At 47.1% G+C, this 13,901-nt stretch overlaps 1 protein-coding gene across 1 annotated transcript; it reads left to right on the top strand.

Moving 5' to 3' along the window:
- The first annotated feature begins 2,648 nt into the window (after nt 1-2,648).
- Nucleotides 2,649-4,568, top strand: LOC135525167 (D(5)-like dopamine receptor). Its single transcript, XM_064952908.1, has one exon. The coding sequence runs from the start codon at nt 2,927-2,929 to the stop codon at nt 4,262-4,264; it is 1,338 nt and encodes a 445-aa protein (XP_064808980.1). The 5' UTR covers nt 2,649-2,926; the 3' UTR covers nt 4,265-4,568.
- Nucleotides 4,569-13,901: the final 9,333 nt, after the last annotated feature.

Below are 13,901 nucleotides of genomic sequence, written 5' to 3'. Positions count from 1 at the left end.
GGTCTCCTTGGAGCGCTGCACCCACTCCTCCACCGCAGGAGCCTCGGTCTGACTCGGATGCCATGGTGCCAGGACCGGCTGGTACCCCAGCACACACTGAAATGGGGACACATTAGTAGAGGAGTGGCGTAGTGAGTTCTGGGCCATCTCAGCCCAGGGGATATCTCGCCCACTCCCCTAGCCAGTCCTGGCAATACGAACGCAGAAACCTACCCACCTCCTGGTTCACTCTCTCCACCTGCCCATTACTCTCGGGGTGATAACCGGAGGTGAGGCTGACCGAGACCCTCAGATGCTCCCTGAACGCCCTCCATACCCGGGACGTGAACTGGGGACCCCGATCAGAGACAATGTCCTCCGGCACCCCGTAGTGCCGGAAGACGTGGGTGAATAATACCTCCGCAGACTGTAGGGCTGGAGGGAGACCGGGCAACGGGAGGAGACGGCAGGAGAACCGATCCACAATCACCAAATCCGTAGTGTTCCCCTGAGACGGGGGGAGATCGGTCAGGAAATCTACGGATAGGTGAGACCATGGCCGTTGTGGAACGGGGAGGGGTTCTAACTTCCCTCTAGGAAGGTGCCTAGGAGCCTTACTCTGGGCGCACACCGAATAGGAAGAGACATAAACCTAATGTCCCTAGCCAAGGTGGGACACTAATACTTCTCCCGGAGGCCCCCCACTGTCCTTGCCACCCAGGGTGACCCGAGGAGGGTAGGATGTGAGCCCACCAAATCAGTTGGTCCCGGACACAAAGCGGCACGTACTTCCACCCAGCCAGACACTGAGTAGGCGCGAGCTCCACCCGTAACGCCCGCTCGATGTCCGAGTCCACCTCCCATACCACTGGTGCCATCAGCCTCGAGGCGGGAAGGATGGGAATAGGCTCGGTGGACCGATCCTCCGTGTCGTAAAGGCGGGACAGTGCGTAAGCATTTACGTTCTGGGAGCCCGGTCTATATGACAAAGTAAAACGGAATCGGGTGAAGAACATGGCCCACCTTGCCTGACATGGGTTCAGTCTCCTAGCTGCCCGAATATACTCCAAATTCTGGTGGTCGGTCCAGATGAGAAAGGGGTGCTTAGCCCCCTCAAGCCAGTGTCTCCACACCTTCAGAGCCCTGACCACCACAAACAGCTCCCAGTCCCTCACATCATAATTACGCTCCGCTGGACTGAGCTTGCTCGAAAAGAAAGCGCAGGGGCGTAGCTTTGGTGGCATACCCGAGCGCTGTGATAGCACGGCACCCATCCCAGCCTCGGACGCGTCCACCTCCACTATGAATGCTAGAGAGGGGTCCAGGTGCGCCAACACGGGTGCATCCGTGAACAGCGCCTTCAACCTGTTGAAATCTCTGTCCGCCTCTGCTGACCACCGCAAACGCACCGGGCCCCCCTTCAGCAGTGAGGTAATGGGAGCCGCTACCTGGCCAAAACCCCAGGTAAACCTCTGGTAGTAGTTGGCAAAACCCAAAAACCGCTGCACCTCCTTTACCGTGGTCGGAGTCGGCCAATTACGCACGGCCTTAATGCGGTCACACTCCATCACCACCCCCGAGGTGGAAATGCGATAACCCAGGAAGGAGACGGCTCGTTTGGAGTACACACACTTCTCAGCCTTGACGTATAGGTCATGCTCCAGCAGTCTACCAAGCACCTTGCGTACCAGAGACACATGCGCGGCGCAGGTGGCTGAGTAAAGCCCAACTAATAACCAAATTAACAATAGGTGTAACCAATAAACAGACAAGGAGGGGGAGGAAAAAATCAGTGGCAGCTAGTAGGCCGGTGACGACGACCGCCGAGCACCACCCGAACGGGAAGGGAAGCCACCCTCAGTAGGAGTCGTGACAAGTGCAGATTATTTCCAAGTTCATACAATAGCTAACTGATTGATTAAAGATTTTCTTTAGATTTTCTATGATCTATAGATGTTTCTCTTATGTCTGATTTCTGAATTTCTCTGTGGCATTGTGTTGTGTGGCAAAACGGCCCATTTTAGAGTGGCCTATTATTGTCCCCAGCACAAGGTGCACTTGTGTACTGATCATGCTGTTTAATCAGCTTCTTGATATGCCCACCTGTCAGGTGGATGGATTATCTTGGCAAAGGAGAAATGCTCACTAACAGGGATGTAAACAAATTTGTGCCCAAAATTTGAGAGAAACACGATCATTGTGCATATGGAACATTTCTAGGATCTTTTATTTCAGCTCATGAAACATGGGATCAACACTTTACATGTTGCATTTATATTTTTCTTCAGTATAAGTACCTTACTCTGATTGTTTTAAATTAAAATGGTCAGAAAGAAAAACAAATATATTCTTAGTTAGCAACGGGCAATTTCACTACAAGAATTTCGCTAGGACTGTCTGAGTATGGTGTGAGTGAGGAGGGGAAAACTGAAAGAGAGAGGTTTGGAGCTCTCTTTCATATTGGTCTATTAACTAATTTACCACCTGCTGATGTAACCAGGCAGGCCAAAGCCCCATCCCTGAAATTTCACTAAAAGGACATTATCATCATTTGCACTGGGCCTTTAAGAGGAGGGGTCTTCATTGCCATCGTCAAGCATGAGTAGCTACTCAACCATTAAGTGAGATCCATTCACTATATAAAAAAGGAGCGATTGTGCAGGATGGGTTATGTGCAGTGCACCTATTCACGACAATGGACAATGTTTTACTGCGTCAGAGTAAGAAAATAACTGAGGTTCTTACAACTGGCCCAGGTCCTGTTTTATTAAGGTAGTTAATTGTAGTTAATAGGTAGTTATTAAGGTGCGTGAGTACGGAAATCCGCAAGTTGGGTCTCCAAAACGAAGTTGAATGCATAATGAATAAAGGGAGCACTGAACGCTAAATGTGGAAGACGCTAAAGACGCTATATTTGATATGCGCAGAAAGGAGGAGAAATTAGTCAATGGAGAATTCTGTCAACGAAACCGCCGGTGCTGAAACGGACAGCTCCAAGCACAGCGTCCGTGCTCTCACCGGTTGCGTCCTCTCCATCCTGATCGTCTCCACGCTTTTTGGGAATACGCTTGTGTGCGCCGCTGTGATCAAATTTCGACACCTTAGATCTAAAGTAACTAACTTTTTTGTAATCTCCTTGGCGGTGTCGGATCTATTCGTGGCCGTTCTTGTGATGCCGTGGAAGGCTATGTCTGACGTGGCCGGCTACTGGATCTTCGGCAGCTTCTGTGATACCTGGATAGCTTTTGACATCATGTGCTCCACGGCGTCTATTCTCAATCTTTGTATAATAAGTATGGACCGATACTGGGCAATTTCGAGCCCTTTTCGATATGAACGTAAAATGACTCAAAGGTTTGCTTTCGTTATGATCGGAGTGGCATGGGCCCTCTCCATTCTTATCTCCTTCATTCCCGTCCAGCTCAATTGGCACAAGTCAGAGGAGGAAATGGAAAGAGTGGACGACACTAATCAAATCAACCAAATAGAGGACTGCAACGCAAGCTTGAATAGCACGTATGCCATATCCTCCTCCTTGATAAGTTTTTACATTCCCGTCGTTATTATGGTTGGCACTTACACACGAATTTACCGGATTGCGCAAACTCAGATCCGGAGAATATCATCCTTGGAGACAGCCGTGGAACACGCACAGAACAATCAGCAAGCAGCCGAGAAAACAAACTCATTAAAAACAACCTTTAAAAAAGAAACGAAAGTTTTGAAGACACTCTCTATCATTATGGGAGTGTTTGTATTTTGCTGGCTGCCTTTTTTCGTGGTCAACTGCATAGTACCTTTTTGTGACATTAACAATCTTGGTGATCGCCTGTGCGTAAGTAACACCACGTTTAACATGTTTGTGTGGTTTGGATGGGCAAACTCATCGTTAAACCCAGTCATATACGCTTTTAATGCTGATTTCAGAAAAGCATTCTCCACCATTCTGGGCTGCAAAAGATACTGTTCCAGTTCTGTAGAAGCTGTCCATTTAAGTAACGAGTTGATGTCTTACCGCCACGACACTACGTTCCAGAACGCAACTATCAATGCCTCTGCGCATTGTGCGCAACGCCTGCCCATGGTCTCACACGGGGAAGATTTGGACCTACCATTTGACAAAGTCTCCGTTGTCTCTAATACCTCACGTAACCAAAGAAACCTTATCCTGCCTGCAATACTGCAGCTTGAATGTGAAGCAGAAATATCATTAAATATGATGCCTTTCCCCTCAACTGGACCCAGTGAGTGTTATGTGATTCCAGGTCAAGTTGAGGATCTGTGAAACAAGTCTACATTTTGCTCACTTTGTGTCTTTTTTTAATGTTTGATCTATACAAGGGCAGTTATTATCCCTATATTCTGATGTCCCAATGGTTTTATAGTGTGCAATATTCAGGCATATCAGTATACATAAAAGCATTGGTACAAACCCCAAGTAATTGAGTTGAAGATGAAAAAGAAAAAGATTACACTGACCAATAAATGTCTCTTTATTAATTGTAATTTTTACAACTCATAAGGAAATGTAATTATGCTAATACAATACATTGTGTACTTTAATACCATTCCACTCAAAATAAATAAAAGATGCATCATGTGTGGGCGAGTAAGTCTTTGATATGGTAAGATGCAGGAACCAAGTAGTATAATTACAGATAATTGGCTGTTTAATTGCAGTGGCAATTATGTGGTAGTTATCTTGTGAATGTAGCAGCAGGTTTAACTATGAAAGCATACCCACTCCAGGAGAGGTAGAGAGTGAAGAGTACATGTTTGCAAAACATATAAGTGATATATAAAAGCAAACATACATTGGAGCCATGGTAGACATTTATGGGCCAGTTTCCCGGACAACAGAGATTGTTTTATAGTCCAAGGCTAGGCTTAATCTGTGTCTGGGGGAGGACAATTTGGCCTGTACTCACAACCATCTCAGAGTAGGAAAATTGGACTAGAATCACTTCTGCCTTGTAAATCATAATGAATTAGAGGGGGTGGGATGTAATCCTAGATAAACACTCCTTCTCTGAAACACTTTGTGAATAAGGGCCCTGGGGCTTCATTTATAATGATTGTGTATATTTTAGACTAAATTTCTTCGTGCTCTATTTCTGAAAAAGATGCACAAGCACACAAATATTGACATGTACAAACTTGGCTCACACCATACATGTATGTTTCCCTTTATAAATCAGACTTCGCGTAAAACGTGTGGAGGAACATCAATGTTTTCTTTTCCAGTGACATTTGACCATTTCTGAAACACAAAAAGAATTGCAAATTGTTGTGGACCTGAGAACAGATAGTTTGAATTCAATAATGTTTTGCATTTGCTTTCAGAAGAAAATAAAAACTACGGTAGGCCAATTTACACGCTTCAATGCAAAAAAAATCAACTGTCTGTTCACCTTTTAAATAGTTACTGTATGCTATGAACCATGCTCACTGGATACATAGAGCACAAACTTGAAATAATACTGAACAAAAATGTAAAAGCAACATGCAACATTTTAAAAGATTTTACTGAGTTAGAGTTCATAAATTGAAATCAGTCAATTGAAATGAATTCATTAGGCCCTAATCTATGGATTTCACATGACTGGGAATACAGATATGAATCTGTTGGTCACAGATACCTTAAACGAAAGGTAGGGACTTGGATTAGAAAACCAGCCAGTATCTGTTGTGACCACCATTTGCCTCATGCAGCTCAACACATCTCATAGAGTTGATCAGGCTGTTGATTGTAGCCTGTGGAATGTTGTCCCACTCCTCTTCAATGGCTGTGCAAAGTGCATGGATATTGGCGGGAACTGAAACACGTTGTCGTACATGTCAATCCAGAGCATCCCAAACATGCCCAACGGGTGACATATCTGTTGATTATGCAGCCCATGGAAGAACTGGGACATTTTCAGCTTCCAGGAATTGTGTACAGATTCTTGCGACATGGGGCTGTGCATTATCATGCTGAAATATGAGGTGATGGCAGCGGATGAATGGCATGGCAACGGGCCTCAGGATCTCGTCACAGTATCTCTGTGCATTCAAATAGCCATCGCTAAAATACAATTGTGTTTGTTGTTCATAGCTTATGCCTAACCATACCATAACCCCACCACCACCATGGGGTACTCTGTTCACAACCTCGACATCGGCAAACCGCTCGCCCATACAACGCCGTATATGTTGTCTGCCATCTGCCCAGTACAGTTGAAAGCGGGATTGATCTGTGAAGAGCACACTTCTCCAGTGTGCCAGTGGCCATCGAAGATGAGCATTTGCCTACTGTCGGTTACGACGCCGAACAGCAGTCAGGTCAAGACCCTGGTGAGGACGACGAGCACGCAGATGAGCTTCCCTCATCTGAGATGGTTTCAGACAGTTTGTGCAGAAATTCTTCAGTTGTGCAAACCCACAGTTTCATCAGCTGTCCGGGTGGCTGGTCTCAGATGATCCCGCAGGTGAAGAAGCCGGATGTGTAGGTCCTGGGTTGGCATGGTTACACATGGTCTGCGGTCATGAGGAATGTTGAATGTACTGCCAAATTCTTTAAAATGACATTGGAGGCTTATGGTAGAGAAATTAACATTTAATTTTCTGGCTACAGCTCTGGTGGACATTCCTGCAGTCAGCATGCCAATCGCAAGCTCCCTCAAATCTTAAGACATCTGTGGCATTGTGCTGTTGGACAAAACTGCACATTTTACAGTGGCCTTGTATTGCCACCAGCGCAAGGTGCACCTGTGTAATGATCATGCTGTTTAATCAGCTTTTTGATATGCCACACCTGTCAGGTGGATATATTATCTTGGCAAAGGAGAAATGCTCACTAACAGGGATGTTAACAAATTTGTGCACCAAATTTGTGAGAAATAAGCTTTTTATGTGTATGGAACATTTCTGGGATCTTTTATTTCAGCTCATGAAACATGGGACCAACATTTAACATGTTGCATTTAAATTTTTGTTCAGTGTAAATTGAGTGTCCCGGATTTACATGTGCTATGTTACATCTACTCTATGAGACTAGGCTGGAGAGTCAAGTCCATTTATATGTGAAAAAGAGCACCACCGTGTGGTGGTCTCTGGTAGAGTTGCTGGTTTAAATTTGTATTTAAAAGATTGCCATTAGCTGCTGCCTCAGGCCTCTACTCTACTACCACATATCTACAGTACAAAATCGATGTGTGCATGTGTGTAGAGTGCGTGTGTAGCATGTGTATGCCTGTGTCTGTGCCTGTGTGTGTCTTCACATACCTCGCTGTTCCATAAGGTGTGTTTATCAGTTTTCTAAATCTGATTCCACTGCTTGCATGAGTTACTTGATGTTGAATAGAGTTCCATGTAGTCATGGCTCTATGTAGCTAATGGGGATCCTTAATAAATACAAATAATGTGTTCTGGACTTGGTTATTGTGAAGAGACCTCTGGTGGCATGTCTTGTGAGGTATGCATGGGTGTCCGAGCTGTGTCCCCATCTTAGCTACTGTTTTGACCATGACAGTTTACAATCCAGGGATACTCCAAGCAGTTTAGTCACCTCAACTTGATCAATTTCAATATTTAGTTGAGGTTTAGTGAGTGGTTTGTCCCAAATACAATGCTTTTAGTTTTGAAATATTTAGGACTAACTTATTTCTTACCACCCATTCTGAAACTGACTGCAGCACTTTGTTAAGTGTTGGAGTAATTTCACCTGCTGTAGTAGCTGACGTTTATAGTGTTGAGTCATCTGCATACATAGACACACTGGCTTTACTCAAAGCATGTCATTAGTAAAGATTGAGAAAAGTAAGGGGCCTAGACAGCTGCCTTGGGGAATTCCTTATTCTCCCTGGATTATGTTGGAGAGGCTTCCATTAAAGAACACCCTGTGTGTTGAATGTCCTTCCCTATAAGTGTGTTGAACATCTTTAGTCAATTTTTCCAGCAGCAGACTTTGATCAATAATGTAAAGAGCCGCACTGAAGTCTAGCAAAAGTCTAGTTAAACACTATTTTTTCCAAAAGTTTACTAAGAGTTGGTAACAGGTTGATTGGTTGGCTATTTGAGACAAAAGTTTACTAAGAGTTGGCAACAGGTTGATTGGTTGGCTATTTGAGACAGTAAAGCGGGCTTTACTATTCTTGGGTAGCGGAATGACTTTTGCTTCTATCCAGGCTTGAGATCACACACTTTCTTGTAGGCTTTGATTGAAGATATGGCAAATATGAGTGGCAATATCGTCCGCTATTATTCTCAGTAATTTTCCATCCTCGTTGTCGGACCCTGGTGGCTTGTCATTGTTGATAGACGGAACTCAATATTACAATGCTTGTCTTTCATCATTTGATCAGTGTAGTGTCGATGTTTGTTGCTGGCATGTCAAGTTTTCTAATCTTGCCAATGACAAAAAAGTATTATAGTATTTGGATAAATCAGAGGCTTTTGTGATGAATGAGCCAACTGATTCAATGAATGATGGAGCTGAGTTTTCCTTTTTGGCCAACATTTCATTTAAGGTGCTCCAAATGTCAGGACCCGGTTACGAACCTGGGTCTCCGGAGTGAAAAACAGTCACTTAACCAACTGAGCCACGAATAGACAGCAGAACCCAGAAGATGAGGCAGACACAGCAGTACTTAAGACGGTGTATTTAATAAAGAAAAAAAATCCTAAAATACAAAAATGGCAAATCCAAAAGGTGGAAGGTAAAACACAAAAGAACTCAAAATAAACTCACCAAAAATAAACAAAAACAAAAAACAGAATACCACAAGAACGTCACCCGGAATCGACAAGAGCACACAGAACACTAGGGCAGGGTGCTAACATACAAACACAGAGCACAGAACTGAGGGAAACAAAGGGTTTAAATACAATCAGGGGAAACGAGACACAGGTGCAAACAATAATGGGGATCAAGGGAAAAACACAGGGACAAAAAGCACAATGGGGACATCTACTGACAAAAACCCGGAACAACCCTGGCCAAATCCTGACAGAATCCCCCTAGGAACGGCTCCTGACGTTCCTACCAGCTCTCTCAGGGTGGAGGACCCTGAACTGACGAATGAGGTCAGGGTCCAGGATGTCTTTGGCAGGAACCCAGGAGCGCTCCTCAGGACCGTAGCCTTCCCAGTCCACCAGATACTGCCAGGACCGCTGCACCCGGCGGGAATCCAGTATCCGGTGGACGGTATAAGCCGGCTGGCCTCCAATGACACGAGGCGGAGGGGAGGTCTGTCTGCCGGGACAAGGGAGAAAAAACAACAGGTTTTAACAATGACACATGAAATGTGGGATTAATCTTAAGGGATCTGGGTAAGTGTAGGCGATAAGAAACTGGGTTAACTCTCCTGGCAACCTTGAAGGGACCGATGTATTTTTGGGACAGCTTGCGAGACTCCACCCGTAGAGGTAAGTCTCTTGTGGAAAGCCAGACTCTCTGGCCGGGCGCAGGGTAGGCCCGGGACGGCGACGTCTGTTGGCTTGTTGTTGATACCTCTGTGAGGAACGCATCAGATTAAGACGGGTCTTCCTCCACATAAGCCGACAGCGTCTGACGAACCTCAAGGCTGAAGGCACTCTGACTTCTGCCTCCTGGTCCGGGAACAATGGAGGAGCATAGCCAAACTGACACTCGTGCGGGGACATACCAGTCGAGGAGGAGCGCAAGGTGTTGTGCGCGTATTCGGCCCAAACAATAAAGGATGACCATGTGGACGGGTTGTCACGAGTCATACATCGGAGGGTGGTTTCCAGCTCTTGATTCATCCTCTCTGTTTGGCCGTTGGACTCCGGATGATACCCTGAAGATAGACTGGCAGAAGCCCCCATGAGTTGGCAGAAGGCCTTCCAAAACCTTGAGGCGAACTGGGGACCTCTGTCAGAAACCACATCTTGAGGAATGCCGAAGACTCGGAACACATGATTAATTACCAACTCAGCCGTTTCCTTGGCAGAAGGTAACTTAGTCAGAGGGACGAACCTGGCCGCCTTTGAAAACCTGTCGATTATGACTAGGATAGTAGTATTGCCATGGGATGGAGGAAGTCCAGTAATAAAGTCCAATGAGATATGGGACCAGGGTCTGTGGGGAACAGGTAAAGGATGAAGGAGTCCTTGAGGGCGGAGGTGAGAAGATTTGCCCTGGCAGCACACGGGGCAGGCATTGACGAAAGTGGCAACGTCTTCTCTTATGGTAGGCCACCAGAACTTACGCTGGATGAACTCCAAGGTGCGACCTACGCCCGGATGACAGGTGAGGCGAGAGAGTGCCCCCACAGAAGGACCTGAGTCCTCACTGCCTTGGGGACAAACAACCGATTGGCAGGGCCTCCTTTAGGGTCCGGTTCGCTAGCTTGAGCACGTCTCACGGTATCCTCAACTTGCCACGAGATCGGAGCCACAATCTTAGCAGCAGGAAGGACAGGCATGTCCGTGTCATCTCGAATGGCAGGAGCGTAGACTCGGGACAGGGCATCCGGTTTGAGATTCTTCGACCCGGGCCGATAGGTGAGGATAAACTGGAATCGATTGAAGAAAAGAGACCATCTAGCTTGTCTAGAGTTCAATCGCTTCGCCTGCTGGATATACTCCAGATTTTTGTGGTCCGTAAGCACTTGAAACGGGTGAGAAGCCCCCTCGAGCCAGCGTCTCCATTCCTTCAATGCCATCTTAACCGCTAGGAGTTCACGATCCCCCACATCGTAGTTCCTCTCAGTCGGGGTAAGCCGGTGTGAGAAGAAAGCGCACGGATGAAGCTTCTTGTCTTCACCCCTCTGAGACAGGACAGCTCCAACACCAACCTCTGATGCGTCTACCTCCACCACAAATGGTTCATCCGTAGTCGGTAGTATCAGGATGGGAGCAGAGAGGATGCGCTGCTTGAGTCCTTGGAAGGCCGTCTCAGCTTCTCTTCCCCAAAAAAACCTTGCATTGCCACCTTTGGTTAAAGCTGAGAGAGGAGCTGCCACCAAACTGAAGTTCTTGATGAACTTGCGGTAAAAGTTTGTGAAGCCCAGGAAACGCTGAACATCCTTAACGGATTTGGGGGTGGGCCAATCCGCTACCGCCCCTACCTTCCTAGGGTCCATTTGGATTCGACCGGGTTCCACTACAAATCCCAGGAATTGTACTCGGGATGAATGGAATTCACATTTTCCGGCTTAACGTACAGATGGCTGTCCAGGAGGCATTTGAGTACTTGTCTGACATGCTTAGTGTGTTCTTGAAGGGAGCTCGAAAAGATGAGGATGTCATCCAAGTAAACGAACACAAATATGTTAAGCATATCCCTAAGCACATCGTTTATGAGCGCTTGGAACACCGCTGGGGCGTTGGTCAGGCCGAAGGGCATCACCAAGTATTCATAGTGACCAGTAGGCGTGTTGAAAGCGGTCTTCCACTCGTCACCAGGTCTGATCCGCACAAGATGGTATGCGTTCCGCAGGTCAAGCTTAGGGAAAACAACTGCTTCCTGGAGCAGCTCGAAGGCTGTGGCCATAAGGGGTAGCGGGTAACGGTTACGGACGGTTATGTCATTGAGTCCCCGGTAGTCGATGCAAGGACGTAACCCACCATCTTTCTTGGCCACAAAGAAAAACCCTGCTCCCGCCGGGGAGGTTGATGGACGCATGAGGCCTGCTTCCAGAGAGTCCTTGATGTAGGTATCCATAGCAGCTCGTTCGGGTGGAGATAGGGAAAAGATCCGACCCCTGGGGGGCAAGTGCCCGGAAACAGGTCGATGGGGCAATCGTAAGATCTATGGGGTGGTAGCATGGTGGCCCTCTGTTTGCTAAACACCAGTTTGAGGTCATGGTAACACTCGGGAACTCGGGTCAGGTCGATGGATTCTAAAGACTCGGGAGTAGAACTCGGGAATTCTGGAAAATACAAGTAGCTTGGCACGTAGGACCCCACTGCTTGATAGTGCCCACAGACCAGTCGATGTGAGGGTTATGGCTGTGAAGCCAGGGGTATCCAAGGACGAGAGGGAACTCGGAACAGGAGATCAAATGAAAGTTCATCAATTCCTGGTGTTGTGAAACTGAAAGTCTCAAGGAGGTAGTGACATGAGTGACAAGTCCAGATCCCAAAGGGCTTCCATCCAATGTAGTAACCCTCATGGGGTCACTTAGAAGTTCAGAGGGAACGCCATTCTCCTTCGCCCAGACACCATCCATGAAGTTACCTGCGGCTCCAGAGTCTACCAAGGCTTGAAGGTGAAGCTTGTGGTTGTCCCAGGAGAGGGTGACTGGAATGAGCAGACGGGAGTTGGACGGATGGGAGGAGGTTATGTTTCCCGTTACAGTTCCCCCGGTCTGTACGGGACAGAGCGTTTCCCTGGAGCCCGGGACACGTGGAACGGAAATGGCCCGGTTTGCCGCAATATAGACAGCGTCGCTCCCTCATCCGGCGGTCTCTCTCAGCCTGGGAGATGCGTCCAATCTGCATGGGTTCCGGTGGAGCCAGTGATGATAAAGGTGGGGACTCGGAGCTGGGACTGATAGGAGCTAGAGGTCTACGGTTGAGTTCTCTCTCTCTCAGACGCTGGTCAATGCGGGAGGCCAACTTGATCAGGGACTCGAGATTGTCCGGTGGTTCCCGAGTGGCCAGTTCATCTTGGATAGTGTCGGAAAGGCCTTTCAGAAAGCACACCGTGAGCGCCTCGTTGTTCCAGCCACTCGCTGCTGCCACCGTGCGGAACTGGATGGCATAGTCCGTCACGCTGCGCCAACCTTGATGGAGAGTCAGGAGCTGTTTGGCTGAGTCAGAACCACTGCTTGGGCCTTGAAACACTCGTTTCAATTCCTCAGCAAAGGCAGAGTAGCTGGCACAGCAGGAACTATGGGCATCCCACACAGCAGTAGCCCAGGCCAGGGCTTTTTCCGACAGCAGGGTGATGATATATGCGATCTTAGACCGGTCGGTGGGAAACGACGAGGGTTGCAGCTCAAAGGAGAGAGAACATTGAGTGAGAAACCCTTTACAAGCACTTGGATCACCTGAGAACCGTTGGGGAGGTGGAAGACGAGGTTCAGCCAGGGGGTTAACTGCCATGGGTACGTGAACTTGAGGTACTGGGACGGGAACTGTTGCCGGGGTAAGTCGATCAGATATTTGCTTAATGGAAGTCAGCATCTCCGACAGAAGATGAGAATGTCTAGCCATTAAGGCCTCTTGCTGAACCAGGGCGGCTTCGTGGCGTTGGACAGTCTCCTGGTGGTGGGACAGCGTGGCAAAAAAGTCCTGGGAACTGGCTGCCTCTGGGTTCATTTTTGGCTCTGTGTTTCTGTCAGGACCCGGTTACGAACCTGGGTCTCCGGAGTGAGAAACAGTCACTTAACCAACTGAGCCACGAATAGACAGCAGAACCCAGAAGATGAGGCAGACACAGCAGTACTTAAGACGGTGTATTTAATAAAGAAAAAAAATCCTAAAATACAAAAATGGCAAATCCAAAAGGTGGAAGGTAAAACACAAAAGAACTCAAAAGAAACTCACCAAAAATAAACAAAAACAAAAAACAGAATACCACAAGAACGTCACCCGGAATCGACAAGAGCACACAGAACACTAGGGCAGGGTGCTAACATACAAACACAGAGCACAGAACTGAGGGAAACAAAGGGTTTAAATACAATCAGGGGAAACGAGACACAGGTGCAAACAATAATGGGGATCAAGGGAAAAACACAGGGACAAAAAGCACAATGGGGACATCTACTGACAAAAACCCGGAACAACCCTGGCCAAATCCTGACACCAAAGAGTTTTTACTATCATTTAATCTTTGTTTCATAGAATAGTTTCTTCTTCTTTTTATTCAGTGTAGTCACGATTTCAAAATTTGCAGTACGTTTTCCAATCAGTTGTGCAAACAGACTTATTTTCTATTCCTTTGCCTCATCCCTCTCAACCATAAAATGTTA

This window comes from Oncorhynchus masou, chromosome 31, assembly GCF_036934945.1.
Source record: "Oncorhynchus masou masou isolate Uvic2021 chromosome 31, UVic_Omas_1.1, whole genome shotgun sequence".
NCBI lineage: Eukaryota > Metazoa > Chordata > Actinopteri > Salmoniformes > Salmonidae > Oncorhynchus > Oncorhynchus masou.
Note: the sequence above shows the minus strand (reverse complement) of the source record. Positions and strands in the feature narration are given on the sequence as shown.

Bases quoted from the DNA above. Each gene is read 5' to 3' on its own strand.
- LOC135525167 (XM_064952908.1), top strand. From the start codon at position 2,927: ATGGAGAATTCTGTCAACGAAACCGCCGGTGCTGAAACGGACAGCTCC.